We start from the raw sequence: 27804 nt of genomic DNA, 5'->3' as shown, positions 1-27804 counted from the left end.
AGTGCAAACTGCTAGAGTATAAATCACTCTCTGGTCTCGTTTTAAACCCGGACGAAGTCAAGTAGAAACGGCATCAGATTGCCAGGTGGATCAATAGAGATATTGTTAAGGGAGTTTTGTCTGACAGAGCAGCATCTCACTCCTGTGATAAAAGTGAGAAGGGTATAAGAAATACCTCAGGGCAGACTGGGAACAAGCATTGGATGCAACTGAGGAATATCTGGCAGAATGTGTGATGCAATTTTAAAGTCTTACAAATGATAGCATATCACATGGTAACTGATACTATAATGACTTTCTGAATGGATTGTTATTGTTATTCTTTTACCTAAAGGGATGGTTCACCCAAAAATGAAAACCCACCCTCATGTTGTTCCAAGGCTCTATTGCTTTCTTTTTTCCTGTCTTCCATATTTTGAAGAAAATATTTTTGGTTTTGTCCATACAATGATGTCAGTGGGGTACAAAACAGCCCCATTGGAGCCCATAGACTGTAATTCCATAGACTGCAATGATGCGTTTTCACAGTTATTAACGTCGTAAATCTTGCAACGTTTTTTTAGATTTTCATTAAAAAAAATTTAATTGCTGAGGCATTAAAATACAGAAAACTAGTTAATGCTGCTGCTTGAGTGTTTCTAATATAACAGCTGAGGGAGTGACGTCAAATGTGACATTTTTTCTCTTCTCTGATCAAGTAATTTGAACTTTGAAAAAGTACTACCTCATGAGCAGGGACTCTGAGGGGGGAATTTTTACCCAGAACTTAATTCAGACCCTGGTCCCTGCAGTCAAAACACGAGTACCACCCCAAAGTTCCTTGGGAAAGTTATTGCGGTGGAAACGTGGCTTTTGTCATTTTGTGGTGCTTTTTTCCCCTCATTTTACTATTAGAAGCAGAACATGAATCTATATATAGAAGAGTTAGGAATTGAATCGAGACCAAATGCGGGACAGATCTGAACCTGTGCACATGTGCAACCCTCTAGGCCAAAGCTCTTTCCATCTTGAGATGAGTTGGCATCACCCTGTTATGATGTTATGATGATGTTGTGTGCACATTTAGTCACCAGAGACCGAAAAACAGAGCGGGCATTTCAGTCTGTGCTCTACTAATTCCTCTATATTTCATTGAAAAGCATCCATCAGCGTGTGTCTTCCCATACCTACCGGAACAGATAAGCTCGATAAGGCCCATTTATCAAGCCGTTCTCTATTTAAGGAAAGAGAGAGTGTCGATCAATACCAGGCTCCCACTGGGGTTCATTCTACTCAGTGGGTTGTACTGTCAGAGAATCATTATGCAACAGTAATCTCCCCAACATGAGAAAAGAGCCGCCCGTGTCCTCCAGAGAAAAGCCTACTGATGATGAGATGAATTTTCGTTCAGTGCCAAGTTTCAATGTGGGGGCTGCCATTTCTTTTTTTTGTCCAGGAGGAAAGCAGTGCTCTCCCAATTTAGGTCGGTCTGATGAGCCCTTCTTCCTGGCTATCGTGTCAGACTTTCCCCCGGGAGGGCTGAAAAGGCAGACAGGCGTTTCGCAATGGACAGCGGCATGAACAGCCCTTCTGGCTCTGAAGAGTTGGCTCTCGCCACTGTGATCCTCTTGACAGGAAAATGAAGCTGTCATTCATGGCCCTGATGTGTAGAGCCAAGATCACGGCACATGTGGCGGCAAGGCTTTCCTTCTTACATGAAAGAGTGGAAGAAAGATGTCAATCTCTTTTACATCACTTAGATAAAATGGGATGAGGCACGAGGGGACCTTAAAAGGAGACAGGACTGATAAAGATGGAGGGACATGTCTTTTGAAGTGACAGAAAGCTGCAAATTCGAAAGAGATGGCATAATGTGGGTCCCAGGCAAGAAGAACTAGATACGATGGAAATGAGATTTGTGTCTCGTCGAACTATTTTTTTTTTTTCTTTCTGGGAGGGATTGAAATATTTGTGCCAGGATTCTGTTGTTTGAGGGGGAGGAAAGAGAGAGAGATTTGGAAATGTTGATGCTGAAGTAGAAATTGAAGTTTCATTTATAAAATGTCTCTCAGGGTGCATCAAGCTCATTGGGGAGCCATACACATGCAAATACAGTATGAGAAAAAAAAAGACCAATTGGTTTAGTGTTTTTCTCTAAACAGCAGCTGTTGTTGGTAAGTTTCTTTCTCCTTGGTTTCATTTGTCTCAAAACCAAATTAACCTCCAGCTTATTGTTATGGAGGGGGTGAAATTGGATATTCACACTGGGGTTTTATCAAAGTGAATATCAAACCTAGACTGTACACTAGAGGCCCGCAATTCCGCGGGACTACCGCAGGATCGATGCAACAGAGTGAGGCATGGGAAAAAATTTGATGGGCAGGTGCGTGCTGTAATACACTCATGTGTGTGGATTGCAGGAGAATAAAATGATTTGCGGGACTCCTGCAAAATAGAAATACAAAAAATATATATATCCAAAAACAAATAATTTGTTGTTTGTCTATTGCACAAAAGCTACAAGAACAACTCAAATAAAATTAAATCGATTTATAGGCTCAAGCATAGGCAGAGTGTGTGTAAGGCTGGTCAAGGCTTAGCCTTCCCCTGCCTGCTGCTGCTGCTTCTGATTGCTTTTAGAGGGAACAAATGCCCATAACTGCTGGTCTAGGATCAGTTTTCTCCTTAATAATAGCATATTGGCTAAACAGATTTGGCAAGCGATCCAGATCCAGCGATCTGTGTTTGTGATCAAAGATTTCTATTTTACAACACATTTTTGCAGCATTGAGAAATGTAGCCAATCACAAACATATCTGTTGATTTCTTGAATGCAATGGCCAATCAGAGGTGTTTAAGTTAGAATCCATTCACCGGTTAAAATGGCAGAGTTTTGTTTTTTTAGCAATGGGTTCTGCACACCCGCGAATCCTTTCATTATAACAAACAAAATGTAGACATTATGAGAGATTCATAGCGCAATCAGCTTCGTTGATTATAATGGAACTTTAGATTATCTTTTGATTCAATTAAATAAATCTTTCTGCCATGACAAATCATGCATGCAGTAGCCTATACTCGCTTTTCTGTTAAAATGGACAGTGGTTTGTGTATGTGGATTGTTCAATAAAAAATAATTTGGAGTGTTTGAATGCTGGAATGTGTTGGTTGTTGCTAGCCGGCCTAACTATTTAATGGAAATGGCAAGGACGTACTGGAAAAAATCTATGTATACTTTTACCTGGGGGTTTTTTTGCTGACGGGACAAAACATGAATGTTGTGGGTGGGAGCCCTGGGTTCCAAAAATATTAACTATTAAACATTTTCATCGTTACTGCACAGGAAAATGGTTACATTTGACGGGTCACGTTGTCACACTATATGGAGTAAATTGTTTATAAATTAATACTTTTATTCGGAAAAGACAAATTAAATTGATCAAAAAGTGACAGTAAAAACATTCTATTCATCAAATTAATCTGAAAACAAAAGAATCATGGTTTGCATAAAAATATATTTTTTTTTCAACATTTATAATAAGAAATCAGCATATTAGAATGATTTCTGAAGGATCGTGTGACACTGAAGGCTGGAGTAATTATGCTGAAATTTTAACAGGAATACATTATATTTTAAAATATATTTCATTATAAACAGTTATTTTAAATTGTAAAAAAAATTCACAATATTACTGTACATGGTAAAAAACAAAACAAATATATCTATAATTGGACTGACACCTTTATAGTTACAGCTAGCTGCAGACTTTGTGACAACTTGGACCCGTTCTATGCACATATGCAGAATGGATTCCTGTATATGGCAATCTTGTTTACACCTGTTTAACGATCACTGAGTTTGGGTTACAAATGGATGATCAACTCAGTTTCAGAACCCAGCAGGAGTACAAAAAGAGCTCCATCTCCCTGTTAAATTAGTCTGGCCCGGCGGCTGTGTTTCCAGCCAAGAGTGAATGGCGTGATTGATTAAGGCTGGTGTGAGCTGAGGTGAGGGGAAACAGGAAGCAGTCCATGCAGATAACATTGGTGGAGCAAACTTGGCCCTAGAGTTTAATGAGGCGTAGACTTCATATTGCAAATCACCAAAGACCCTCAGAAGGCCAGGTGAGGCGTACACGCGTGTCTTTTGGCCATGTTTCTTATGCACCTGCATCCATACCAGTATTCCTGGATCAACGGCATTCACAAGTACCAGCTGTACGCCGTGTGTCAGAGACCACTCACCATCTGTCATCATGTCTGTCCATCACCACAATGATCATTTTTTGCTGTTGTTTGTTCATTTTTCTTGTCGTTCATTCTCGTTCTTTCTGTCTGACTGCTGTTTGGCATCTCTTCAGTCACTCAGGGAGGTTGGCTTCCTGCCTGCAACCACCATGTGCGTGTCCCTTCTGTATCTGTCAGCCCTGTCGGCTGAGTCTGAAATGTGCAGGTCTTTATTCCTGGCTCCATTGTGGAATAGCAGGAGTATTTGCTACTAATTAAGTGTATTGGAGATGAAATTCCTTGGAATTGGACTGTGAAAAAATGGACTGTTTTCGAGCTGTTAGTTTGTTTTATTGTTTGCTAATTTTGGGATTGGTTCCTTGTGTGGAGACCTAGGGTAAATCAATATACATTTATGCCACACTAGTGAACAGTTCATTTATTTGCCACCACAAAGCACCTTCTCTCTTTTAAAGGAAGGCTGGAGATGTAGTCACACATTAAGCATTTGCTTGGAGCTCTATCACACAGTACATTTTACACGTATTTCCCCTGGAGCCGCCTTGCGGAATAGAGCTTGTTTTAAAGTAATTAGACTCCTGCATATATGACGCCAGCAGTGTGTCATCTGCTGAAATAGTGTTTTTCAACTTGAAATGATTTTGAAGTTCCAATGATTTTCAAAGAGTTGCAGCATCCAACTGTGATTCATCTCTGCAGGTTAATGAAGTAAATTAGCAAACTATTGTTTTGCCATGAAAGACAGTGTGTGCTTGTGTGATTTCGGCTTGCGCGTGTGCTTTAATCACAAGCTTGTGTGTATGTTTGCCTCTAGTGCACTTGCCAGCTCTACACTGTGTTTGGATCATCTTTGCTGCTTTCCCTGCATGCAGATGTGGGCATTTGCACGCACATCAGCGCTTGAGAATGGCAGTCCAGCAGCCCCTAGGGCATCGCGTGCACTCCCAAAGAGCCAAGTGTTAATCCTTTTGAGCGTTTTGTGTCTTTACACACAGAGGGAATTAGTACTCGTATCTCTGGGCTAGACCGTAAAGTACTCTTCAAATCTCAAGCACTGTAATTACCATTGTCTGCATGTTATAAGCAGCCATCAAACAGCTGTTCAGAGATTCAGTCCTGTGGTAGATTGTGTAGTTGTGGTAGCGTTCAAACAATTGAGCATTAGCTACTGTAAGGTCATGGGTTCAAAACCCATAGAATGCATGAACATAAAAAAAATGAAAAACTTCATTTTCCAGATAAATACATTTATATGTAATGTAAATGGAAGATTAGGATAGGTGCATTTAGGATCGGATATATGAATGTTTAGTGTATGCATGATTTCTGCAGCTTTTTAAAGGGTTAGTTCGCCCAAAAATGAAAATTCTGTCATTAATGACTTACCCTCATGTCGTTCGACACCCGTAAGACCTCCGTTCATCTTTGGAACACAAATGAAGATATTTTCATTGAAATCTGATGGCTCAGAAAGGCCTCCATTGACACAATGCACTTTACACTCTCAAGACCCATAAAAGGTACTAAAGACGTCGTTACAAAGTCCATCTCACTACAGTGGTTCTACGATAACTTTATGAAGCGACAAAGTGACTAGAATAGTTTTTGTGCACAAAAAAACCCTAAATAACCGATTTCAAAACACTGCATCATGAAGCTTCGAAGCGTTATGAATCAGTGAGTCGATTCAGCGGTTTGGATCACCACAGTCACGTGATTTCAGCAGTTTGGCGGTTTGACACGCAATCCGAATCATGATTCGACTCGCTGATTCTTAACGCTTCGAAGCTTCATGATGCCGTGTTTTGAAATCTGTCATCAGTATATAAGTCATTATTTAAGGTTTTTTTGTGCAAAAAACTATTCTCGTCGCTTCATAAAGTTATCATAGAACCACTGTAGTGAGATGGACTTTGTAACGACGTCTTTAGTACCTTTTATGGGTCTTGAGAGTGTAAAGTGCATTGTGTCAATGGAGGCCTTTCTGAGCCATCGGATTTCAACTAAAATATCTTCATTTGTGTTCCGAAGATGAACGGAGGTCTTACGGGTGTCGAACGAAATGAGAGAATTTTCATTTTTGGGTGAACTAACCCTTTAAGAACTTTACTCAACTTTGAAACTGAAAATCTTTGATAGTTAAACTGATTTTATTTATTTTGATCTAAAAAAGTTCATATTATTGCTTCTATTATTGTTATTTATTTATTCATTTATTTTCAGACCAAGTTACAAACAAATTTTAAGAGTCTATTTTAAGAGTCATCCATGGACAACAAAGATTTCTTGGAATTAGTTTATAATTGTTTATTTTATTTCATTTTATTTATTTATTTTTGAAGTGTGAGAAGTTCCTTAAAGAAGACTTAAATAATTTTATGGCAAAATGTATCTGACATCGATTAGAATGTTTTTATTTGGGCTGTCAATTGTGTAACTGGATGGATGGATGGAACCAAGATGGTTTGTCACTGGCCTATTATAGTCCTGTGATGGTTTTCTCATTAACATAATATTTCACTTATCATTTCACAGTTGGTTTGTGGAAATGAATAAATTATTAATTGAAATGGTGCTGTATGGACGGATGGATGAATTGATGGATTAATCAATGCATGGATGGAACCAAGATGGCTTGTCAATGGCCTGCCGTAGAAGTCCTTTGGTGGTCTTCTCATAACCATAATTTTCACTTAATATTTCATAGCTGATTTGTTAAAAATGAATACATGATTCATTTAAATTGTGCACTTTCCATTTTCTTTTGTGTTTGCAGATGGAACGCCTTACACATGGTGGGTCGGCCGCGGTAACGAGAAGCACTTTTACTGGGGCGGCTCTGCTCCTGGCATTCAAAAATGTGCTTGTGGCATTGAGCGCAACTGCACCGACTCCAAATACTACTGCAACTGTGATGCTGACCAGAAGCAGTGGTAAGTCGCCACATTATTTGAGTTGCAAAATGCTGTTTCCATGGCGATCGCCAAATCTGGCAGCTAATTATGAGCTTTAGATTAAGTTACTATTTATGAGTTACTGACCTTAGCCCACCTATCAAACTTATGAGAGACAAGCAAGTCATGTTCCCATCTGCCTTATTGTCTCTCTGTATTCATTAAATAGCGGTGTCTGCTTCGTGACACGGTTGTCTCGACCTCAGAGTTTGTGCAAATGGCAAACAGATTGCGTTGATAAAGAAGTTTGAGTAGAGCTGAACCCTGATATTTCCATCAACAAAGGCTCTGGCTGGTGTGTTTGGTGGCTTTATTACCAAAGAGAGCTGTGGGCGATATTGCAGAAGAGGGGAACAAGGTCATTCGTCAGGAGCCTTCATAGAATTGTCTGTAATGCATGTGGGTATGTATTGCTTTGAGACACATTCATTTACATCCTTGCTAATGGGTCTTTCTTTATATGCTAGCTGTTAATGTCAGTCAGCTGTTAAACAACAGAGAAAGAAACTCATTCTTAGATTTGCAAAGTGAGAAGAGAGAAAGGCTGTTAGTATTACCATTTCCATAGCACTTAGATGTGAGCACACACAGTTGTTTTTTGAGTTAAACTCTTGAGCAGTAGTATAACTAAACAATTTGGATCTGCAACATAATGACATCATGAGAAAACTGTTTGGCTGATGGCACCACTAGAGACTAGACTTGGGCCCCGTCCACACAGAGTTTAGCTGTATACGTAAAGATTTTGTATCGTATCAATGTTTCGTCCAGACAGATCCGGCGTTTTGGGAGCCTGAAACCCAGAGTCCCAGAGTGGGTAAATCTGAAACCCACACCCTTGCGTTTTCGTGTGTATAGCCAATCCGTATATTTTGTGAAACGGGGATGTCATCACACCACGTCCCGCACGGTAAAGACTAGAAGGGATACAGCTACGGCCACTGGGCATGCACACATCAATATTGCATCATTTAATTACTGCATTTGCATTATTGTAAGGGTATGTCTAGGGTTGGGGTAGGTGTAGGCGTTAATAAAACACAATTTGTTAAGTAACACATTTATTTATTGTTATTTTATCGTGAGACTTTGCCTCACTTCCGACCGTTGCTGTACCCCGTCTAGCCATAACTCTCCTTCTACATTTTTTGTGTATTTCTGTGGCAGAATTACAGCGCCACATACTGGTCTGGCATGTTTACTACATCGTTTTGAGTCCGTTTCGTATTTACGCAGTTATTTCTTGAGACGAGGGGAAAAAAAGATTGGATAGGGAAAGCTCTGGCTTCGTGTGGATGTGGCCTTGGAGAGAGTATTGTTATTGTTAATTCACACTTAAACTATTAAAAACATGTTTTCTGTCATTTGAGCAAAGCTGAAATGAAATAAAATAAAAATATTAGATGAAAAACTTAAACTTAAAATAAATTAAGAAAATTAGAAAACGAGGAACTTTGCTGCTGTACCATGGGTGCAGCGACGCAATGATATTACGCAGCGCCTACAATACATCGACATTCGATTAAATGTGTAACGATACAATCTATCGATGCAACATGTGTAAAAATCTATCCATTTAAGAAGCACCTTTTTCACACTCTCCACATTTTCACGCAATGTCAGTTTATGCATTATCGCCAATGCGTTTATTCTCATTTCTCAAACTAAATTTTAAAGCTTCTGAAAGACACTTGGGAGGCGGGACAGTTGCTGTCATTGTCTGATCGGGTGCTGAATCAGTTTATCAGTTGCTCGTGTTTAAAGCCTTGCAGAAAGAACACGAAAGAGAAGCACACGCACACAGATTGCCCATCGCAGGCCACTGAATTGAATTGAATTTAAAACTGTTAAAGGGAAAGGCTCAATAAACTTGTGAATAATTTTCATAGATCTAATAAACCACAAATCAATATCTTTTCCCTTTGTGTTTTGAACTTTCCAACGAGAAGTGCAGCACTGTGTGCTGTGACTCCTTGTTGTTTCAAGCACATCATTCTGAACACGGGAGACACATAAGCGCTTTCCACCACTCTGTATTGGAGCCTTTTATACTATAATACTTTTGCGCAATGAAATAATATTAATAGTCTATCTTGTTCTGTTCTATCTATGATTTGTTGTTGCCTCATTAAAAAGCTGCGCTGTCTTTTCATTTTATAGTATATATTAATCTATAAATATTTTAACTTGTTTTTCGGTAGATTTTCGACATTGTATTTTGAGCACAGAAGCCTAAAATACGTTGACTGTTGTCATATGTCCTATGTTGTCATCAGATTACTGATCTCCTGTGTGACTTGAATTTTTTATTTGTGGATGTCCCAATCAGGGTCCAGGATCAGACATTTTCAAATAAATGTATTTTTAAATATATTTTGGCATGAGGTAACAAAAATGTAACTGGTTGTGTAAAGTAGGCACATAATATCATATCGATATATCGAATTGTATCATAATCGTATCACAGAATTTTTTGAGGTATCATTAAATATCGCATCGCTGGCTACGAAAATCAATATCATATATCGTGAAGAACCGTCCCATTTACACCCCTAGTGAATAGCCCCTTAGAAGACAGCTCACTATGTATTGGAACAGCTAGAACCATTGGCGCTCCACAGGAAGAGTGTTGGATGGATTGGTGGAAAGTAATAACCAAACAGACTTTACAGGCCCCTGGGTGACTGTGTGTTTGTGCTTGTATAATGTACATTGTGTTCGTTTGCACAGGTTTTATTATGCTAAGTTCTTTGAAATCATCTTGTAATACTATATTCTTAAAGTCAGTGAGTGGAGGTATACTAATATTTGTGTTTTCCTGATTGATATCTTTTTTGATACATAGTGTGAATATTTATACAATCTCGGAACAACGGAGTTTGCCTCTTCTGTTGCTGGTTTAGCTGAACACACAGTAATATGTGTTAATGGCCCATGCACAGATGGACAGCGGGTTATTGCGATGCTCTCGCCACTTGTCATAAACCCCAAGCAAACTGAACCACCATGCATAATGGATACAAATTAGGACATTGGATTTCAAAGCGGCACATTTCATTCCCAGCCACATTGTTGATTTTTTTTCTCTACAGGTTTGCAAAACATAATTGTTTTTTTAATGACTTTTGCCATTCCGTTGGCACCGTGGTAGATGGTGGCATTAAAATATGTAGTGCCCTTAGTGCCCACATGGTGCCCTTCTGCATGTACATGTGAGGTGTATGTGTCCACTAATGTTTATTAATTTAGCAAAATACGTGAAGTGAGTGTTTTTACTGATTAAATAAATTGTCTTGCTGTAATTAAACAGCTAGTCATCAGTGTCAGAAGGCTACTTTTGAGAGAAAACAAACATTTTGTTTATTAAAGCTTTAATGAGATTAAGTAATGAGTTAATTAATAAGGCTTAGTACTATGATATGTCAGTGTACTATTGTGAACAGATAAGAAGGGAAAAAATGGGTAACACTTTATTTTACAGTGTCTTTGTTACATGTTACATGTATTTACCATAGTAATAACAGAAAATTGTGCTTAATTACATGCAACTAACCCTCAACCATATAGTAAATGCATGTAGTTAATCATTATTACTCAGTACTTAAATATATAGTTACACTGTAACAAAGACACCTTAAAATAACGTGTAACCAAAAGATGTTCTCACATTTTATTAAGAATTACATTGTTTGGTAGGAGGGATGATTCCGGGCTTCTGGTGTATAAAGACCACTTACCAGTCAGCCAAGTGGCTGTCGGGGACACAAATCGACCCGGCTCGGAGGCCAAGCTGACTGTGGGACCTCTCCGTTGCCATGGAGACCGTAAGTCTATTTGTTACTCCTTAAATAATATCCAGCTTTGTCTCAAGAATACAGTTCATGTGTGAATAGCTGAACATAGATGACTAATCATGTATGCTTGATTAAATTATGTAAAGTGTTTGTATACTATTCTGAGCAAGCACTTTTTCTTTGCAATATGTGAAAGCAGGTCTCTAAGTCACGTGTGTGCTGGTAATTATGTCTATGAAACTTTGATGCCTTCACATGGTGACCTTCCGCTCTTGAAATATGTTGTAATAATCTGTATTGCCAAAGGATTTGTTTTAATGGTTCGTTAAATAGACGCTTTTCAAGGTCAGCCCATTGTCTGAAGCACTCTGAAAAAGGACACAGGGCAATAGATGTCCCCAGTGTAACAGTCCTGAAGCTGTGATCTCCAATCAAAGCTTTTCAATCAACATTACACCCCACAGAGACCCCCTGCCATTCTTTTTTTTTTAATTGGTGTCAACAGCCAACTTGCCATATCTTCATAAAATTTTAATATATATATATATTTGAAGTACACAGAGACAGTGGTTTAAAACCAGCTTCATTTTTTTCTTTCTTTGTGTGTCAGATGCAATTATAAATGCTCAACTTTCACCAGAGCGAAACAGATAACCCAAGGGTAAAATACAGAGCCATCCCCCACCATCATCACCATGTGAAATGATGCATTTTTATGCCTCATTATTCCTGTTAATTGCATCTGGCTTATTACTTAGATCAGGTGGATTCGATTACACTCACCTGTTAGACAAGTATGTCCACTGATGTTGTTCCCCCTTTTGTCGTCTCATTGTTTCTGCACACCTGTGATGGTTTTAGGGTATGTAATAGTATGTTTTCATCAGGTTCTTCCAACTACTGGACATGCGATTTGGGAGCACAAGGACATTCTGCTTTGTATCCTGGCAGAGGTGAAATGGAATAATTATTTTATATAATAATTATATTAACAGATAATTATATATTAACAGACAATCCATTGAGTGAAATTATATCACTCCCAAAGAGAAGACAGCTTTGCAGGTTTCTCTTTGGGAGGCTGATGGGCGTGATGTGCGAGACCCACATGACTGTTGCGTGCTTCAAGCTCCATCTGGCTGCCTGTTTTAGATCCAGTAACGTGCTTGTCTCAGTGATTAAGAGACGCAAGTGAAAGGGCAATACTGATTTATGGAGAGGATCGATCTTCGCATAAAAATAGTGATATACCAAATATTTCCTTATGTAATTTTCTTATTTATTGTGAAAAATGGCCGAATAAAGTTAGAGGGGAAAAATGAACTGACAGGAAACTCATATTCAAACAGAGAGAGCTGATATCGAAAGAGACAGAAACATCACTATATTATATACACACAACACACTATATTAAAGGCACAACAATGTTTATGTGAAGGTTGTTTAAAGTTCACTTAGTGAACTACATAAAAATGCATTAAAAATACAGTGAGGTACATAAAAAATCTATTGTCTTTGTTGTTTCTACATTAGTATGAAGATTCAGTGTAAAAATATGTATTACAATATAAAAAATGTTAAAAGTTTGAATGATTAATCGCGTTTAATTACAGAAAAAAAAAAGATTATCGATTGACAGCACATACAGTATGTGTATGTATGCATATATGTATGGTAATTCATATTTACAAATGTGAAAATAATCTTTTCAGTTCAAAGCTGATAATGTTTGCCACTGGTTTATTTATTCATTTTAATATAAAGTTACAGCTCACGTCTGTGTCTCATGTCCTGCACCTTTATAATGTAATATTTGTGTCTTGGATATATAAGTAGTACAGTAGTGCTGGACAGTTCATTGCAGATAATTTGAATGTAAAAGAAGCCATTAAAGTGTGCGATCAGAGATTATAGTACATCTCAAATCTGTCTGCTGACTCAGCCTAAGCAAACTGGAATTATTGAGATCGCTTTCATGCCCTTGATCAAAGCATTTATGCCCAAATGACACCAGGAGAACAGTCATGATAATAAGGGTACTGCAAATCATCAGATGAAATTCTCTGCTGTATAACCATTTTCCCCATGTCTCTTTATTTCAATTTATCTGCGTCAATCAGCATCTGCAAACTGTATGGAGCTACTGATAAAATACTGCAACTCTGTTCTGGAAACATAATCCGTGCTCGTCAGGGGGTCCCACGAATCATGGCTAGTGCCCACCACACAGGGCTGAGACTGCTATTATTTATTCATTTCCTCATTTATTCAGGGCTGGGGTAGGAAGAGAGCAGACCAGCAGTGCATTAATGCAGCACGCCCGCTTCTCTATGGTAATGCTGCATATAAATGTTGCTCTTAGCCACCTGCATGTGCACAGGAAAGTTATAGGCCTCTGGACAGTCTACACCCCACCCACGAGGCCCCTCTGGGCTTGCGTTGTGTTGGACAGCATAATGGTGGTTTCACTGCTGTAGGGTTTCTGCTCAAGTCTGCTAATGCCGTCTAGCATGGGTCCAGCAATTCCCCAAAGACTTGTTTATTTTTACACTCATTATTTATTTACTGCAAAGTTTCAAAATTAGGTAATTGGATGCACAGACTGAATGCCAATGTGGTTAGGAGCCTTAACCCTTAAATGCATGAATGTTTCAATCATTACATATTTGGGTCTTTAGTGACCTGGATCTATATCTAACACAGATGGACCTGCCGTGATAATATAAAACTCTCCTGATATTAGAGTAACAAATACAGAAGAATAAAATAAAGCATATTTTGTCTCCTTTTGGAACTTGGAAGGGTTCAGTTTGAGCAGATGTTTTATACCATCATCACTGTCCTCATCAGAGCTCCCTGTACATTTAGCTTCTGGCTCATATTCGCAATCTCAAACATATTATCAAAACTATCATTTTCAATATTTTGATTTCTGACAGCTTCTTCACCAGATCCACTGACAGTGACAGTGTCACTAGTATTTGATTGCATTCAGTACTTGCTCTGTATTAAATCGCTGAGCCATTTCAAGTTTTGCTGATGATACTTATTCTTTTGTTTTCTGTCTGAGGTAACTATGAGTGAAACCTCACTTCATCATTAAATTGCCACCTTGTGGAACAAAGGTGAATTGCACTTATTCAGTCATCAAAGATTCAATTATTGTTGTCCAGAAAAAATATACTTACACTTTTACACACCTCGGGTCATTAGCGAACCTATACAATTTTTATAAGGCATTCTTTTATAATTTTTCTTGTTATATTGTTTATAATGATTTGATTGAGGAATACTAAGAAGATTGATGTCTAAATAAAAAAAAAAGAATGAGGTGGAGGGTAGTGAATTATGTCCCATGTCACTAAAGATCCAAGGTATGCGTTTAAGGGTTAATGTGAGAAACCAACGTAGCTTTATAACGGTCCAGTCCCAGTTTCACACTGCAAATTATTTGGTTCTTACCAAGATAAAAAAAAAACCTAGATAAATTATCTTGCTTTAAAAGTAAATTTCTTATTTTAGTGAATTTCTTTCTTATTTTAGGTGTTTAACTTTACAGTATAATCTTAATTCAAGAAATCTTGTCAAGTGAAATTATCTTGCTGCATGGAAAGATAATTTCACTTATTTTGAGTATCTTTTCCCTAAGATTTAGTGTTTTTATCTTGTTTTTAGACACCCCTATTTTGCAGCAGTGCAGAAATCAAACTTAAAGGGATAGTTCACCCAGAAATGAAAATTCTGTCATCATTTACTCACCCTCAAGTTGTTCCAAAGCTGTATGAGTTTCTTTGTTCTGCTGAACACAAAAGAAGATAGAGTGAAGAATGTTTGTAACAAAGCAGATAGAGCAACTATTGACTACCATAGTATTTTTTTTTTCCATGGAAGTCAATAGTTGCTCTATCTGCTTGGTTACAAACATTCTTCACTCTATCTTTTTTTGTGTTCAGCAGAACAAAGAAACTCATACAGGTTTGGAACAACTTAAGGGTGAGTAAATGATGACAGCATTTTCATTATCCCTTTAAGATTGTTTCAGATACTTTTCTCTAAAATCTTTGCTAGTTCCTAATGGACCTCTGTATATGTCTATGTTGTTGTTTAATATTTGAAGAGTCTGTTTGCAGCCTGTAAAGGCTGTGACACACCACGCCGACAGTTTGCCGTTGGTGAGCGTCAGTCAGGCTAGTTTTTGTGGTGTGTTCCACACATCAGCTCTAGTCGGGCTCGAGAGATTGCTCTGATTGTCTGTTCAGTTTAGCGAACGAGTCAGTGCGCGAGAATAAAAGCAAAAGTGATGAAAGTGAGAAGTCAAGTTGGCACAGACAGAAGCTGTACTAATATTGTCATCTTACCTGAGCATTTCAATGCACAAATATTTTCATAACAGCATGAGCCATGAAGTGAAGGAAAGTAATTAGCATGATTAATATTCAAAATGATAAGAGTGCTGCTTTTTTCAGTTTGTATATATGCAGTTTAACTGAGCATTTGTTGTAGTAAGCATGGTAGTGTTGTCCTATTATTTATAGTGCTGCCAACATTTTATTAAGCAGAAATAAAAAATATTAAGCAGCACAACATTGATAATAATAAGAAATGTTTTTTGAGCTCAGTTAGAATAAAAATATCTCCACAAAGATGGCTATATCCAAAATCCTTGTCCTTGTGGGGACCTTTTTATTGGTCCCCATAAGGAAAACCACTTATAAATCACACTAAGTGATGTTTTTTGAAATTCTAAAAATGCAGAACGTTTTCTGTGATTGGTAGGTTTGGGGGTAGGTTTATGGTTAGGGGATATAAAATATGGTTTGTACTGTATAATAATCATTATGACTATGGAAAGTTCCCATAAAACCAGAAGTCGGCATTTCAGACTGTTCAAATAAATAAAAAAATACTGTTCATCTGGAATGTTATGTTTATATTTTTAAGTATATCTTAAAGTGATGATGAGTTTCTCATTTACTCAAATCAATTAATCTCTGTTGCTGTGTCACGGCGTAGGACGTACACCATCATCTTCCGACAGGTTTGCATAATTAATACTCATTAATAATCGAGAGAAGGAATAAAGACAACAAACAAAATGATGATTTAATGATGCATCTTGCCTGGCTATGATGTGCAGTGACTTCAGACCACTGGCTGCTTTGCAAATTAATTGAGATAGATAACCTGTCAGTAATAAAGGAATATGATATCCCCGCCTAATGAAGCAGTTGGTAGAAATTACAAATTAGTGTGCCATGCGCAATGTGACGGCAATTCCATGATATGTGAAAAAATATTACATACGTTTCATTATGATGCATTAGACATTTTACATCTGAGTAGTTTTCCTGTTTGATTGATAAGGCTTATGTTCAGAATAAAATTATGCGACTCATGAATAACTACACCGCAATTGGTTTGCATCAAGACATTTCATGGCTAAGTGAGCAACATCATTCATAAGATGTTCCATCTTCATCGCAAAAATTTTGTATTAGCTGCAGTTAAAACCTGAATTTGGGGTCAGGCTGGAGTCCTATTCTTTGGTCACGCACCAACTGTGTCCAAATTAGATTAAATTTGCATGGCCACAGTTTAATATTTTGGCCCAAACTGAGTCCATAGTCTATGAGAGGTTTAATGATTAAGTCTTAAGTCTTATTGGTTTTAACAATTTAAAGATGATCAAAATTAGGATTTGATACTCTGAATAGCTTGAGTTTGACTCAATTTATCATTCCGAAATGTCCTTTAATATACTGGAAGTGTGTGGTTAAGAACCCTGATATTTTCCGCCATATTGTCGGGGTGCAGTTATAGAAAATGGCTTAATTATAGGATGGAAATACTTACTGCCATTCAGAAAAGAAAAGAAAATCATGTCATGCCTCTTCATTTCCCAACTCCCTCTGCCCAAAATATCATGAAATGAGCTGAAGTCACAAACTCTCACGTTGCTAGCTTATTATTTAACTAGAGATGATGCAAACAGGAGAGCTGCAGGTAGGAGAAAAAATATACAAAATTGTAGCACTGATTCCAACTAGATCGACCAGTAAATTACCATTAGGGATGAGGATGTTCAGTGTTGCTTAGTTACTGAATCATTGGATCGTGGTGATGCTCTCTGTGCCGTTTTTCATGCATTCATGATTGGTTTGCACCTGGAGACTAATGAGGGGCTAATTCAGGATGTCGTATGCCCACATTCCCAAAAAGTATCCTGAACCGACTGTATTAGATCAGTTCGTGTAGGGAAGTAGCGTGTGTGGGGTGATGTCACTTTAACAATGCTTGTGAAATCTATAAATATCACTCTGAGCCTCAAGTCTATCAGACACTGAAAGCGAATTATAATAAAAGGTCTCTTTGTCTCCAGCTGAAAAGGAAACCTGCTTTTTGTGTCATTCATTATTGAAATCCTCACATAGTTGGTGAGCATGTGAGACCCCTTAAAGGGATAGTTCACCCAAAAATGAAAATTCTATCATCATTTACTCACCCTCTAGATGTTCCAAAACCTGTATGAGTTTCTTTGTTCTGCTGAACACAAAATAAGATATTTTGAAGAATCTGTGTAACCAAGCAGATAGAGCAACCATAAACTACCATAGTTGGGAAAAAAATACTATGGTAGTCAATGGTTGCTCTATCTGCTTTATTACAAACATTCTTCAAAATATCTTCTATTGTGTTCAGCAGAACAAAGAAACTCATACAGGTTTGGGACATCTTGAGGGTGAGTAAATGATGACAGAATTTTCTTTTTTGGGTGAACTATCCCTTGAAAGGGGGGGTCTAATGCTATTTAATGCATTCTGACTTATTTACACTGTTAAAGAGTTGGATTCTCATGCTAAACATGGGCAAAAATGAGTTGGATGTATGACAGAGTATTTCTGTTCCAAATACACTCCTTCAGGATTCAAACAAGTTTCGGAAAAAAAAATTTCGAGTATGGCCATGTATTACATCAAAAAGGGTGGAATTGCTTAGATGGGCACTTATCCTGGCTGAGCACGTGCGCCCATCAACGTGCTTCATTCAAGCCGTCGGCAGCTAAAATGAATTATTGTAAATGTACCCTCCTAGTTGAAATGAACTCATCTATGACGCACTGTTTTAAAGCACCTCTTCAGTGCTGTTGACACAGAAAAGTTTCAGTAAGTGCTTGCTAACAACACAGAAGTACACCTGACATCTGACATCATCTTTTGTGATAGCAAATGACAGCATTACAATTTATGAGAAAAAGTTCATATCATTCATAGAGTGTAATCAGCAGGGGTTCGTCATCTCTTTAGAAAATACAGAATAAAAGAATATGCAAGCAAATGTTCTTTGCTGTAAACCAAGAACACTGCCAAAGTTTAACAACCAAACCGTAAAGTTCGTGCAGTTGTTTTGCGGTTGTGTGCAAACAATTTTTTATTCATGTTAATGAGCTGACGGGGTAATTTGGATTACAACTGCTCGCTGTCCGCCTGCCCTAGACCCAGACAAAGGTTAACTATCATAGTTAATGAGACGAGTGGGAAAATCTAACACTGTTCTGCTCAATTCATCACTGTACCATGGGTAAACACTTTTTAATGACCTCTGATCCAGCCGTCTATTGTAAAGGTGCCATCTGGTGGACTGGCAGCACAACATGTCTTGTCAAATAATAGATGAGCAGCAAAATTAATTCTGGGGTTTAGCTGGATTTGAGCATTGTAAGTGTTGCTGCTGAGATTATGCCTTATTAAGTCTTGTAAGGGCTTTAAAATGTTTCAGGTCATGATTTCCAAGCCGGTCAGTCAGTCAGTCAGTCATTTATAATCAAAACATGACATGTTTATGGTTTCACAAACTGTCCAGAGTTGTCCGGCTATGTTCTGTGGTCAGTTTAAGGTCTGTTTAGTTTGTGAGAACAAATGGAAAATATCAGGAAAAGACATGTTTTAGCCTGCATTTTGGCTTTCTATCAAACAGAAAACTTTCTTTCTGTCTATGTGAGAAATTTCTCTACCTCGCCAACTGGGTTGAAAATAAAGGAAGGAGTAGGCATTTTTCTATGGCTAAAATGACCTCACACGTCCCTGGATCCTGTCAAAAGGGCATCACTGGATGCTGTTGAAAACCACTCCACAGAAACACATGGCACCATTCACACCTGCAAAACACATTGTTCCCTTCGCTCACTTGACTGCTGGGCCAGCCCTCGGGGTGAGCAAGGAGAAGCAGTGATTTGAGCTCACTGTGGAGAGCTTGCTTTGATGGCAAAGTCTTCAGATTTTGCTGCATTTACAGTACAGCAGTACCTGCTGACAGACCAGAGCTTTGTGCCACTGCCTGTCTTGTTGGTTGCATTATACACCAGACACTAGATAGCCTCCGGTTGTTTTTGCATTTTTTAATATCTTTTGATGATCTATTGAAGATTTCTTTCCCCTTCCTCCTCGTCCCATGGCTGCTAAATTATAATGAAGAGACATGCTAGTTTGCTGGTTCCAAAATAAACCTTTAGCCACATTGTATTTACTAGTCATAAATATTTCTTTATGGTCATATATACTTTACTGTCTACTATATTCACAGATCATGCATAAGTAGGTGAAGTAAATAACACTGATTATCTCTTCATCACTGCACCTGTTAGTGGCTGGAATATATTAGGCAGCAAGTGTTGACATCCTCAAAGTTGGTGCTAGAAGCAGGAAAAATGGACAAGCGCAAGGATTTGAGCGAGTTTGACAAGGGACACATTGTGATGGCTAGATGGGTCAGAGCATGTCCAAAACTGCAGCTCTTGTGGGGTGTTCCCGGTCTGCAGTGGTCAGTATCTATCAAGAGTGGTCCAAGGAATGAACAGTGGTGAACCGGTGACAGGATCAAGGCTCACTGAGGTGCATGGTGAGCGAAGGCTGGCCCGTGTGGTCTGATCAAACAGACGAGCTACTGTAGCTCAAATTCTCAAGAAGTTAGTGCTGGTTCTAATAGAAAGGTGTCAGAATACACAGCGCATCACAGTTTGTTGCGTATGGGGCTGCATAACCGCAGACCAGTCAGGGTGCCCATGCTGACCCCTGTCCGGTGCCGAAAGCGCCAACAGTGGGCATGTGAGCAGCAGAACTGGATCACAGAGCAATTGAAGAAGGTGGTCTGGTCTGGGGAACACATGGCACCAAGATGCACTATGGGAAAAAGGCAAGCCGGCGGAGGCAGTGTGATGCTTTGGGCAATGTTCTGCTGGTCCTGCAATCCATGCACTGTAAAAAAATATTGTTGGTTTAACTTAAAAAAGTAAGTAACCTGGTTGCCTTAATTTTGAGTTCATTGAAATTAAAAAATTTAGTTAATACAATGAAGGAAATTGGTTAAATAAATAGAAACTGCTCGGGTTATGTATATAACCCTTGTTCCCTGAGATAGGGAACGAGCACTGCGTCGGAACAACGAATTTGGGGACACTCCCGAAGCAACAGCGTGTCTGAAGTATGAATTAAACTATCCCAATCCTGATTGGTGTTGCGTCATGACGTAGCTGTGACGGCATACACGGAAGATGCATAAGGGGAGCCGGCGCATAGTAACGGCAGTTATCGCGATGAAGCATGCGCTCCAGGCGTGCCGAGGTGTGGCGATGAGACGCTGTGCTCGTTCCCTATCTCAGGGAACAAGGATTATATACATAACCCGAGCAGTTCCCTTTCGAGGGAACTCGCACTGCGTCGGAACGTCGAATTTGGGGAACGAGTACCGAGGGTAGCGCCTGCCCTAGTGTGAAGCCGGAGACCGGTAGACCTCACAACTAGACCTGGAGCACCCTAGCGCCAGGCGTCACAGGGAGGTGCAAGCTATAGACAGCTGTACAGATCTCCTGTGCAGACTTCACTAAATATATTATAAGAGCTCTGACCGGGCAGAGCAGGTGAAGTCTCCCCTCTTCCGCCGTCACGTGAGGCGGAGGATGAAATGCCTGAAGAACCAAAGACCTGACCACACTAGATGGTACCTTGGGCACGTAGCCCGCCCTAGGATGTAAGATGGCCTTTACTCCTCCAGGGGCAAACTCCAGGCAAGTCGGCGTAAGCGCCAAGGCCTGAAGGTCCCCCACTCTCCTTAGAGAAGTGATAGCTAAGAGAAAGGCCAACTTAAAGGTCAGGTTCTCTGCCTCAGCCGACTGTAGTGGCTCGAAGGGGGCCTCAGCCAAGCCTTCAAGTACCACTGCCAGATCCCTAGGTTGGAACTCTGTAACGAGCCGCAGGCCTCATCCTCCAAGCCCCACGGAGGAAACGTACAATCAGATGGTGCCTACCCAAAGGCCCATCACTCACAGGAGCGTGGAAAGCCCAAAGGCAGCCACGTACACCCTGAGTGTGGACGGGGTAAGACCTGCAGAGAAGCGATTTTGGAGGAACTCCAGCACTGAAACCACTGGGCAGTTAACTGGGTCCACCTCACACTCTCTACACTAAGTGGAAACACGTTCCACTTCGGGCTGTACAACCTCCTGGTGGAAGGAGCCCTGGAGCTGAGCAAGGTCTCGATAACATCTGTTGACAGTCCAGCCTCTAGGTACCGGGCCCCTGACCCAGAGGTCCCAAATCTCTGGGCAGGGGTGAGGAGAGTAGGCTGATCCCTTCTCGGCTGACCCGCTCCAAGACTCCCGGGAGCAGAGTGATCGGGGGATATGCATACAGACGCAGCCTCAGCCACGTATGAAACATGGCATCCAACCCTTTTATCCTACTGCGTGTATAGTCTCAACCCCAAGCACTGAGAGCAGCCAAGTACGACACCTCAATGCCGAACTGCTGCTACCACTTGGGGAAGGGCTAGGCCGTATGGAAGAACCCGATATTGGTACGCTTTGCCCCCAAAAGCGAACCTCAGGAACTTCCTGTGACACAGAAGGATGGATACAGGGAAGCATTGGTCCTCTTTAGACCCATCGTGACAGACCAGTCCTCAGACTGGATCTGAATCACAACGGAGGACCTGTAAGCATCTTGAATCTGAATCTCCTCAGAGAACGATTCAAGTACCTCAGATCTAAAGTTGGACGCAACTCGCCATCCTTCTTAGGAACAATGAAGTACCGGCTGTAGAACCCGGACTCCCTGTCTGGCGGAGGAGCACATTCTGTGGCCTCCTTACCAACGGGCAGTGAACTTCACTACAGTGAACAGTCTGTGTCCGTGCCCGACATATAACTGCAACACGGGTGCACACAATGCTAGTATTGCCCGCCCGGAGTCGCCATACTTTATATATATTCTTTTTTGTGACAAACAACATCAAATGTGACCCCGTCTGTGAAACCCCGGCTAAAGTCGCATAATCTAATTAGGAGATATAGAGCGTCAAAGTAGTCATAGCCATAAAAATGACCAAAACAGGCAATTTGTGTTTATTGCTGTAAATGATAGATTATACCAAGGGCTTTGAGATGCAGTACTCAATTTTTCATTTATAATATTATAAATACTGAAATTAATGATTTTATTGACGCTACGTTTTATTATTTTGCACCAAAAAATACCGGACGTGGGCTTCTTAAATATTGATATTGATAAATATTGTTTACTTTGGACGCAGAAACAACTCCTGATTCTTATATAATTCGGTTCAGAAACGTATTTTTTACAATTACAAAGTGCAAACAGACCATAATATCAATACGCACGACAGTGTCGGGAAAGGCAAGAAAACGGCAACTTAAGCCGGGTTCCGATTTCCGGTGTGTGGATTTCTTTGTGTCATCACCGACATTTCAGGAACAGTTTATTTGTTTTCTAACTCCACCTTCTGCCTATACATCCATCTTATTTTAAAGACATTTAATGGCTGCTAAGTGTCTAAATAGTTTGGTCTTTGGATGCTGATGCGCTGGGTTTATGAATTCGCTCTCTGACAGGGCGGCCGCGGCAAGTGAAGTGCAAGGAACAGAACAGCTGATAGTTTAATTAATAATGATTAATATAGGCCTACTGTTTTTTGTAGGCTAAATAAAGAACCCGTATTATATATTAATATAAAAAAGTTGCATGTGTCCTTCGGAAGCAAATCTCTTGCGTCTGATGTTTTGGTTTCGGTTTGTAAACCTATACGAATAGAACATGAATGAATGAGAACATAAAGTGCAGGACATGCTTTATGTAGGCTAAAAGAATTATTAAGCACAATGAGCCATAAAAAAATCCTAATGAATCATAAAAAAATCATCGAATTGTGAGAGAAGTGAAGATTCACAGTTATGACTAACTATCTGCACAAAGTTTGAGACTGACCTGTTAACTTGTTAGGGCATTAGGCTAGTCCTGGATTTACTCCAAATGTTACACAGTGAGATTTTCTATGGATGTTTTATATATTAATGGATATATATAGGCCTATTAATGACATTTTCTACTGAGATTTAAATTTACTAATAAAGTTATAGCCTACAAATCATTAGAGTGAACTGACTTGGTAAATCAAGCTCTTGTGGTGCCCCCATTCGTTTCAATGTTTCACGCTTTTTGGACATGCACATCATAATAAATAGACTTGTTTTACAAAACTAAGAATTTTCCCATAAATGTGTCCTATATCACTGAAAATGGGAGAATCTTAGCTTTAATGTGGTATATGGCACATTATCAGAATAATAATGGTTAAAATGTTTTACAATTTCAAAAATAAGCTTGATTTTAAAATTGGAATTTCTCAAAATCATGATTTTCTGAGGCCGAAATTCAGCTAACTTTTGACATGATCTTACTCAGTCAATATTAAAGATATCAAGGTTATATTTTCACAGAATGTTCTTTACATTATGTAGGATGATTTTATGTATAAAACAGCGAATGACAAAAAAAATGACTTTAGCTGGGTTTTCAAAGACAGGGTCACAAATAGACAGACAGTTTGAAACACAGAGCACTATGCTGAAGAGCGATAACTGCCGTTACTATGCGCCGGCTCCCCTTATGTATCTTCCGGGTATGCCGTCACAGCTACGTCATGACGCAACACCAATCAGGATTGGGATAGTTTAATTCATACTTCAGACACGCTGTTGCTTAGGGAGTGTCCCCAAATTCGTCGTTCCGACGCAGTGCGAGTTCCCTTTCGAGGGAATATTATTGTATCTGAACCACATAAATTACAATTTTTTTTGTGATAAATCATTAAAATAGCACAATTTAGGCATGTTTCACTGCATTATTACAAATAAAACACACAATTACGCAATATGCTTACAAAATCTTTTAATACTATTTGAATAAAGGGTGATGTCGATTCTCAAATATTCATTGTATTAACTCAAATTTTTTATTTCAATGAACTCAAAATTTTAAGGCAACCAGGTAACTTACTTTTTTTTTGGATGTGGATGTTACTTTGACACGAACCACCTACCTAAGCATTGTTGCAGACCATGTGTACACCCTTTAATGGAAACGGTATTCCCTGGTGGCTGTGTCCTCTTTCAGCAGAATAATGTGCCCTGCCAAAGCAAAAATGTTTCAGGAATGGTTTGAGGAGCACAACAATGAGTTTGAGGTGTTGACTTGGCCTCCAAATTCCCCAGATCTCAATCCAATCGAGCATCTGTGGGATTTGCTGAACAAACAAGCCCGATCCATTAAGGTCCCACCTCACTACTTACAGGACTTAAAGGATCTGCTGCTAACATCTTGGTGCCAGATACCACAGCACACCTTCAGGGGTCAAGTGGAATCCATGCCTTGACGGGTCAGGGCTATTTTAGCAGCAAAAGGGGAACCAAGACTAAATATTAGGTCATAATGTTATGCTAGATCGGTGTATAGTGTATGTGTATGGCCATATATATTGTATGTGTATGTAAGAAAGTCACTTTCACGATTCCTCGATTTAAATTCGAGTACCCGATAAAAAAAAAATCGGAAAAATTCGCAAAATAAAACGGAATTGCCGCATTCCAAGGATGAGAATCTCTGAACCGCATTATTAGACCATTTTCGAAGGTTGCACGATGTATTAAAACCATTTAAAAATCAGAATATAGCATAGTGCTATTGTGAAATCACAAGCTGCGATTCCATTCAGTTTTAAATGCTGTGGGTTTCAGGGTGAAGCGTGATGTCTTAATTATTTACATGCGTGCAGATTACAAGTTTCTTCCGTATTAGAGTGGGCGACTCCATTCACAGTAAATGCTGCTCCACACAAACTCTCTGCATGTGCTGTTTGTTTGGGTTGGAAAAAATCATGGAAACTCATTGGCCACCTTGTAATAAAGTCAGTGGCCAACTGCAGGTTTATTGACTCTTCAAAGCCAGATTTGGCGCTTAGTGTTATGTGTTAATTTTAGTCGTATGTATATCTTAATCTGTTGTTGGTTTTAATTCTAATGTTGATTCTAACACTGGCCACAGTCAGAAGCTTTGATTTACTTTCTTTTGAGATAAAAAGCCTAGGCTTTTGACATTGTGAACAAACTAGAAAAAACTGCCTCCACACAGGAATATCACGGAGATTGACAGCTAGTAACAGCACCAAGAGTCAATAACAGGCCTGCTTACTGATCTGTCAGTCAAATGTCAGAGCACCAGCACCATGTAATTCAGTACAACTGATTCTAATGCCTTCTGACCGCCAGAATATGACCTGAGATTGGAACATCTGTAAGGTCTGAGCATTTATTCTACATGGAAATCCAGAGTTTGTCCCTTTGTGAGTATAAGGTTCAGTTCCTGTAAATACAATGTTGTGTTGGTCGGTTCAGGTGTGGAGTTCAACACAAGTGCCATGTTTTGTTTTGTTTTTTCGTGAGTTGATATATTGAGTTTTTCTTCTGCTGCAGGGACATATCCAGAACCCCCTTAAAAAAAATCTGTGATTGGTCATGTCCCATGTCAGAGGTGGGCCTTTAGTAAAACCCGATTTAGCATCCTTGGTTTAAATTGGAGCAGCTATTAGTGTCAAGAAATGAAAGTTAATTAATTGGAGTCAAGGGAAACACTGCATACAGCCCATGGTTTCAACATTTTGCTGGGTTGCTGGGCCACAAATTAAGTTTTTATTGGAAAAAGAGTCATATCTGCATTATTTATTAACACTTGTTTTTTAATGGTAATAAATTAATGATAAATAAAACAAATTAAAATGATAATGAACATAAACGCAGTAAAATATTGTACAGTAGAAAATGTATTTACAGAAGAAAATACCAATGCTTGGATTTCTTAAAGGAACACGTCGACTTTTTGGGACTAAGACCGATGGAAAAGGAAAAGTTGTGATTTTTCTAGACCGATATGTCTAGGAACATAGTATCAACACTGTATGTGTAATATCATTGCTGCATCCATGGTACAGCAGCAAAGTTCTTTGATTATTACGCCGGAATGAGAGTATAGTTCCTAGCCATATCGGTCTAGAAAATCGCAACTTTTCATTTTCTGTCGGCCTTAGTACACTATGTAAATATACACATCACAACATGCAAATAGGAAAGTGTTGGTGTTTTTTTGTCACTTATTGAGCAGTAGGCTAGCTGGAGCCGTTTACCTCCAGTCTTTTTGCTAAGCTAGGCTAGTGGTGGGTGCGACAGACAGAGTTATGGCACGCACGGAGATGAGAATGGTATATATGGACTAGGGATGCAACAATACAGTTGGTCCACGGTTCAATTAATACCTCGGTTTTTAACCACGGTTTTCGTTTTGGTTCTGATGGCTTGTCACATCAGTTTTTTGCTATATTCTATTCTTAAGTGACAGGAACAGCAAGAGGTTAAGGAGAAAAAAGACAATTTTTTTATTGCAATACTCTTTCTTTATTTTACTTAAAATGATTGAAAACCCTTACTTAAACTTAAACCTTTACTTTAAAAAAAAAAACCTTGTACACATTCCTAGTGAATTGTATAATATAAAATAAATATATATAAAGATTTACACTGGCAGCTCAGAGCTGTACAGCAGCATTTAAGTATAAAATTGAATGAATAAATGTACAATTAAAACACTACATAGACTTCACTATAAAGTATACATTGATTCTTATACTGTATTAGTTTTTCAGTCAAGAGCAGTGAGTGATTTTCTGTCTTTTGTTGTTGTATTAACATTAAAGGGATAGTTCACTAAAAAATAAAAATTCTGTCGTCGAGAAATGAATACAGGTTTGGGACAACAGTAGAGTGAGTAAATAATGATATAATTTTAGTGGTGAACTGTCCCTTTAAGGACAGCGTGTTCAGGCTGCTGCTGTCAATTTAAGACCTCCGTGCATCTAATATACAGACACACGCCGATTTTACTTTTCACTTTAGACATAACCGACTGTGTTTATGTGAACCTTGTGTGTATTTGACAGTATTAGTGCAGTAAGACTACTTAGTCCTGTAAACACGTGTTTGACAGGCGTTTAGTGCGCGCTCGGAAAAGCATGTTAAAACTGTGCATAAGCACGTGAATTAAATGTTTAACCGGCAAGGCTTTAAAACACATGCAAATAATGAACTTTCGTGATTATGAATGTCGTGTGATGTGTGATGTGTGATGTTAATGTATGCCACGTTGTTCAGTATATTAGGATGGAGGAAAATGATAGAATTTGTAGAAAAATAATGAATTAAATGCAAAACCGAAAAAAAAAAAATTCACAAGCGCGTATTGAACCGTGAATTCCGTACCGAACGGTTCAATATTATATTGAGAATTGTGGCATCCCTAGTATGAACTTATCTAACTCTGGGGATACAGTGAATAAGCTAAAGTCCCAAGAAGTCGGCATGTTCCTTTAAATGTATTTAAATTGTTATATATATATATACAGTACTGTGCAAAAGTCTTAGGCACGTTAGTATT

At 39.0% G+C, this 27804-nt stretch overlaps 1 protein-coding gene across 1 annotated transcript in view; it reads left to right on the top strand.

Annotated features, from left to right (window-relative positions):
* cntnap2a (contactin associated protein 2a) overlaps window positions 1-27804 on the top strand; it is a 573759-nt gene that overhangs the window by 371681 nt on the left and 174274 nt on the right. The window contains exons 14-15 of the mRNA XM_079806533.1: window positions 7004-7160; window positions 10878-11005. Coding sequence (XP_079662659.1) covers window positions 7004-7160; window positions 10878-11005 — 285 coding nt within the window. The remainder of the gene's footprint in view (window positions 1-7003; window positions 7161-10877; window positions 11006-27804) is intronic.

This window comes from Gobio gobio, assembly GCF_949357685.1.
Source record: "Gobio gobio genome assembly, chromosome: 23".
NCBI classification, from domain to species: domain Eukaryota; kingdom Metazoa; phylum Chordata; class Actinopteri; order Cypriniformes; family Gobionidae; genus Gobio; species Gobio gobio.
Note: the sequence above shows the minus strand (reverse complement) of the source record. Positions and strands in the feature narration are given on the sequence as shown.